General features: G+C 46.1%; 1 protein-coding gene across 2 annotated transcripts; it reads right to left on the reverse strand.

Moving 5' to 3' along the window:
* Positions 1-1,020: 1,020 nt before the first annotated feature.
* Positions 1,021-5,826, reverse strand: LOC119270186. 2 transcript variants are annotated; one of them, XM_037552161.1, is made up of 4 exons: positions 4,575-5,826; positions 4,183-4,483; positions 1,551-1,632; positions 1,021-1,456 (listed from the first exon to the last, which is right to left on the reverse strand). In XM_037552161.1, the coding sequence occupies exons 2-4, from the start codon at positions 4,348-4,350 to the stop codon at positions 1,266-1,268; spliced, it is 441 nt and encodes a 146-aa protein (XP_037408058.1). In that variant the 5' UTR covers positions 4,351-4,483; positions 4,575-5,826; the 3' UTR covers positions 1,021-1,265. The 2 variants fall into 2 exon arrangements, with proteins under 2 accessions (XP_037408058.1, XP_037408057.1); XM_037552160.1 differs by having other exon boundaries at positions 1,021-1,459; positions 4,575-5,824.
* Positions 5,827-6,046: the final 220 nt, after the last annotated feature.

The raw sequence follows: 6,046 nt of genomic DNA on the forward strand, positions 1-6,046 counted from the left end.
TTCATGCCAAGCTGGTTCCACACCACGTACACAATCATCCAGCCCCATCAGTTAGACCGACATGTTGGAGCGCATCGCTACCAAAAGATATGACACAAATATGAGCGCCCGATATTTCTGGAAACGTGAAAGGGGAATTCATCATATCATGAAAATGACCACAAGGTATGTTTAAGGGTAAAACTGCGTGGTTTCAACCACCACTTAAGGATCAATCGTCAGAAATGGCAAGTATCCACTTGGAGTAACATAACTTTGTTAAGTACTAGCCCGCGCATGTGCACGGCCACTTTGCTAGTTTGCAAAAAAATACAAGATAATCCATATACGCGCATTGTATTGATCTCGAAATTTTGACTAATTTTGAAATGTAGTTTTAGTTGTCCTGCTGATGTGGCATTTTTTTCTTGGCACATGCACACTTACAAGTGGGACCCAGCTGTTGGGAATCATGTCCACAAAGTCAAATGATGGATTAGAGCTGGTTGCAATGGATTACACCAATACGTGGTGTTTTGTGCGACAAACATGAAAAGTAGGCGTTCTATGCGAAATCGACCCCAATAGCTGTTGGTTTATGCAATTTTCTCAAAAGCTCTCAACATATATGACCTGAACATTTGCATGAGGCAGCAGCAGCAAGATCAGATCGTTCATGTGATCGTCCCCTCCACGTCCCTGCGTCTTTCCATCGGCATCTTATCTTTTCTTCTTGTCTCTTACTCTCTTTGAGCTGTTGATCTGACTCACTTTTGCCACGCACCGCCCATTCTTGCTCGGCCCCTCACTTCCTGTATTGTACTCAGCCAGGACCCGTGCGATTCTCTGAACCCACTCCACTTCCATCCAGGTTTACTTTCGACATGAGACAGTGGATCTATTCATTCATGATGAAATAAAGCTATTTAGTTTGGCTGGCAAAGTAAGCGAGTAGGCCGGGCGTGCTAAGGGTGGTGGGCCTATGTACACTCGAAACTTTGGATACGAGACACTACTGTTAGCCAGGCTGAAAACGACGTCTAACTTAATCCTCATTGTTCCATTTCATACTTGCAGAGAAGGCCCACATACAAAAATTGTACTGGAAGCCTGCAATGTGTGCTCTAGCACCTTGCAGTTTGCAAATATGAGATTATAGGACATGATATACACAATAGTTACCACTACCACTCTACCAGCAAACATTATTTCCATGGGAAAATTATAAAGAAGAAAGAGTAACTAGTACATAACAGTATACTACTATGCTTTGTACGTACTACTAGCTATGAACCGTAGCATCCCAAAAACCAGGAGAGCGTCCTGGCGCCCACGTTAGCAGCAGGCGGCACCTTCTCCAGCCCAGCGATCATGTACTGCTGCTGCTTCTTCCTCTTCTTCTTCTTCTTGGTGTGAATTACCGTGCCCCTCACCGTCACCTCCTTCTTCCCGAAATCCACCATGTAATCCAGCAGCCCTGCTAGACGAGATCAATACACGCCAATAACACATCAGCACGATATTTGCAGCGAACATCAGTGATTAAAATGAGATGTCAGTTGGATCCTCACCGTTCATCTTGGTGACGACCTTGGTGACCCGCTGTCGGCAGTGGGAGCAGCCCATGTTGGCGCTCATCACCACCACCTGCACCTGCATCCGTTGCAGCATATGCATTCAAAAACCAATTAAAATCTCCACCATCAACGTCCGCACTGGCTAATTAAGCATCATCAACCCGGCACCAAATATGCTTGCATCGCTTCTACGCAATTAAGCAAAGGGACCGGCAACCAGCTAGTATATGTCAACACATTGCGCAGCTAAGCCACTAATCGATGCACGTAACGTACTAGCTGAGTTTTTAAATCTCGGTCAGGCCTTGACTTGATTATTAGCCATACGGACGGTGGTTAATTGTGGATGGTTAGCTAATGGTACTCGAGTGGTGGTAGCGGCAACCAGCAACCTGGCCCGCTCTACAGTTAAAGAATATTAGAGCTGCGTGCTAATTGCAACCCATGCATGCGTCCCTCTCACCAAACCATTCTATCTTGACCACTTGCCACTTGAAAATTTCTGTCCCTCCCTCGTTCTGGGCACCACATGACCTGCACTGCTGCAAGTACTAGCCAGGAGCACTTGTTCGTCTCAATGGCATGGTCTGATAAGTTAATTTAAGCTGCTGCTGCTGCTGCTGCTGCTTGGTGTATACTCATCACGTGCGGCGCTTGTGATACGCATGATACCATCTCTATCGATCAAGGACAACCTTACATGCATAGTGCTGTAGCAGCGAGGGCAAAGGCATGTGGCCGAGTGGTGCCTCTCGTACCTTACTGTCGGGTGCCGCCGTAATAACCAATTAAAACACTAAGATGACATTAACATCCTAACGGTTTGAGTTTTTTTCCACCACAGAGCATCTTAATTAAACTAGCTAGAGGCGTGCTGGCTAGAGACATAAAACATATGGATGTCTACATCCATGACTACACGTATATGTGCGTCTTTGTTGTACATGCAATGTACGTATATGTACGCCGTCCCCATCCCATGTGTCAGTGTTGAACGGGCACATTGTCATCCAACCTAACCAATTAGTAAGAGCTCTTCGCCCGTGCCAAGCATTTTGTATTCTGATTAAAATACCGTTTCCTCTTCCATATGTATGTATCTGGTGCAGCCTACATGTGCGGAGGTGTTGGGTCAAAACTGCACGCTCTGGCTAGCCCAGCTGATGGTGAAATGTTTTTGTTTGACTGACTGGATCAACCAAACTGTGGGGACGGCAATGTTTCAGATCTGACACCCAGTTAAAATTTGCATGGCGACGTAAGCAACGCGTGTAGGTGTAGTATATAAAAGCACGTTCAAAGATGCTTAGCATGTTTGTGACAGGAATGGACGAATGAACAGATGCTTGTATACATCTAATAAGTCCGCGTACAGAAATATATTCGTATTTTTCGGGTCAAGGGAGGGCTCGTTCTGCGTAGCATGTGCCGTATTTGACCGGAGGAATACGGAGCAGGAAAGGGATCTACGGAAGATAACCCAGAGGAGGATGTTGTGAGCCAGAGGGGCAGGCATTTGTTTGACCGCTAGTACTTTGCATTAATGGGGAAAGAATCCATTTGCTGATCGAGGCTGCTACAGTGATGTGACCGTGACTTGTTCCCGGTTAACGGCTCTCTAATGGACGCACGTGATGTCAGGTCAAGATCCAAGAAAGACACAACAAAAATCCAGTCCTAATCTCGCTTTGGAATCACACCTTACCTAATGGCAGCAGCAAGCAGGCACACATGGCGTCCATGGCCACTCGTTTTCTCATGGCGATTTCAGCTTCACCTCCGTGATTCCAAGAACACGACCGACACCTTGAGGCTGATTGCTCAGTGCAGTGCTGCTGCTAGCTACGTACTCACTACAGTGGCTTGACGCACGCGTAGGGACGTGTCCGTATGAGACCGTCAGACTCTCGCTGCAGCTCCGTGCGGATGCAGGTGGCCGTTCATTTGTCCCTTTCTGAGTCGGAGGAACAAGGTGATACGTATCATTCTGATCTCAGCACTTGTGTCTCTGGTTTCTAGCTAGGGCGTGCGGTGCAAACAAAACAAAGTAAAATGTGGAATTGATTGGTTGATTGATGCAGTGCCTTCTCTCTCTTTCAACCTTTATGATGTCTAAAAAGGTGATTGGAAATGAGAGGGGGACCGTGAGTATCCAAGGAGTAGATAAACAGTCACTCGCTCACGCACTTCAATGGGGCTGCAGACGGGGCAGGGGAAGGGAACACACGATATGGGAGGACTGAATGCAGGACACGGGTACTATATAGGAGTAGAATAGTGGGCATCCAAGGAGGGCTATAAGCTAGGTTAGCTAGTGCATATTGACAAATGGGAATGGGACCGAGAGATTGATTCCAGTGTGCATGCCACTCACAACGACTCCATTTCCTCATGGGGAAGAGCAGCGGGATCAGGAAAAGGGAATCGAGAGGAAACTACTATGGTGATCTGTGTGACGCACTTGACATCCTCCTCACCAGAAAAAAGAATCAGAGAAGTTGAAGAAAATATGAGCGGACCATGAATATGATCGGGGCTGGGATTGCAGAGCTAGAAGCAGAATCACTGGAGACTTCATGGCGTGATCAAGCTTGAAAGAGAGAGGGAGGGGGGATGGAGACCATACCGAAGGGAGGGAGAGGTCCTCCACGAGCCTCAGAGCCTGGTGCTGCTTGACCGCCGTCGTGCCGCCGTCGCTCATGGTCGACGTTGCATCTGATCCGCCCATGCTCATGCTCCTGCTCCTCCTCCTGCTTCCACTCCCTGTGCCATCATCTTCCCCTGCACACTCCATGCTGCCTCTTAGCCCCCTCTGGGTGGGTGGGAGCTTCCTCTGCCTCTCTTCAACGAGACTTTCTTTCTCGTAGCTATGCCTTGTCGTCTGAAGGAGAGTAGAAAAGCACCCTCCTCTTTTATACTAGTCGGTCCTGGGGAAGAGAACAGAGAGGAAGAGGAACAACCAACAGCTTAGGGCCGGAGACCGCTCACAGGAAATGCAAGTATAATTTTAAATCCTACCTGGATAAAATTAGGCGGAGAATGGAAGGTGACCACCAGCAATCACAAAAGTGACACCATCGGATGGTATTCTACTACTTGTCTGATGGCAAATCATTTGCAAAGATAATCAGTCCCATTGGATGAGTCGGATATAATGACAGTTTGCTGGTGGGATCTCCAGTTCTCTGCAGGTGGCCCCACTTTCCACTTCGTATTGGATTCCTTCTGCACTTTTCACCATTTGTCAGCTATATATATGTAGAAACAAACAAGCCACCATGGCAGAGAGGTTGCTTGCAGTGCTCTCCAATCCAGAGGTGCCTAAGAGCAAGCAAGGCCGGTAAAATAGTCACAGTTTTTTTTTCAGTGAAGAGTAAAATGGTCAAAATGGAAGGTGAAATATAACGGTGACAGTTCAACAGCACAATATGTAGTAAAGAGCCGTCCATAGATCATATACGGTTCTTTATATTCCCATTAGAATCTTGTAATTGTACAATCATACACGGCAGAGAACTCACTCGTTGGAACCATGCAGCGTGAAGATTAACAATGCGATACGCAGAGTGGGTATTGAAGATCAGAAGGGGTCGGTCAAAAGAAACAAAATGTTTTCAGTAGTATATAAAAGAAAGAATCAAAGTGCTCTTTAGGTATACTACACCCCTGGGTATCTCAAATGTCGTTTAGCATGGAACTGGTTATACAGCCACATCCTTAAACCTGCATAGCAAAAGAGGTTCTGAATAAGAAAGATAATTCTAAAATGAGTAGGCAGAGGGGAGCTGTCGTCCCGTCAAACCCCAGAACAAGAGCAAGAAAGAAAGAAAGAAGATCATCACTCGCATGCATTCATTGCGCACCCACACTGAAAGGGTAGTGGTAGTATTGCTTGGATCGACAAATAAGTCCTCTTAACTAGGTTGTTGTGCTAACGGCAAAATACAGCTTAGAGAGACAAATCTCAACGATTCAGCTTGGAATTCAAATAAACGCAGCTACCTTAACAGTTAACTTTTTTCTTTGCGGGTGAACAGTTAACTCATTCTTGATGGCCTATAGCATCTGAATGTTGACATACAAAGAAACATTCATAAAGACCAGAGGATTTGCGCGCGCGCACACACAAAAAAGGTAATTGATGGATTTGGAAACTGACAGCCAAGTGTTAAGATCATATGAAGCAAACCAAAAGATTTTAGCTGAAGTGCACAAGGGAAGTTCAGAAATGCTCAAGAGTACTTCATGTGAGAAACAAGGGGTGTTTCTAACATTCTTCTGGTCTCACCTACCCCCACTTCCTGAGCACGCTAGTGACCAAGATTGCACTTTCAAGTTTCAACATCAGTTAGGACAACAATAATTTCCACTTTGAGCCTTACCACGCAATGTGTAGCTTTCCCAAGTGACATTTTCGCCATATTTTCAGGCTGTGATATCGACATGATGGTAGATGAAGCAACTAACCTGTAAACTCGGTTGTTATTACA

The sequence above is a fragment of the Triticum dicoccoides genome, chromosome 3A (assembly GCF_002162155.2).
Source record: "Triticum dicoccoides isolate Atlit2015 ecotype Zavitan chromosome 3A, WEW_v2.0, whole genome shotgun sequence".
Classification (NCBI taxonomy): Eukaryota; Viridiplantae; Streptophyta; class Magnoliopsida; order Poales; family Poaceae; genus Triticum; species Triticum dicoccoides.

Excerpts from the sequence above, each read along its gene's own strand:
- LOC119270186 (XM_037552160.1), bottom strand. The coding sequence starts at position 4,350 with ATGGAGTGTGCAGGGGAAGATGATGGCACAGGGAGTGGAAGCAGGAGG. Across the intron at positions 1,633-4,182 it reads AGGACCTCTCCCTCCCTTCG|GTGCAGGTGGTGGTGATGAG; the intron begins GTATGGTCTCCA and ends CAACGGATGCAG. Across the intron at positions 1,460-1,550 it reads GGTCGTCACCAAGATGAACG|CAGGGCTGCTGGATTACATG; the intron begins GTGAGGATCCAA and ends GATCTCGTCTAG.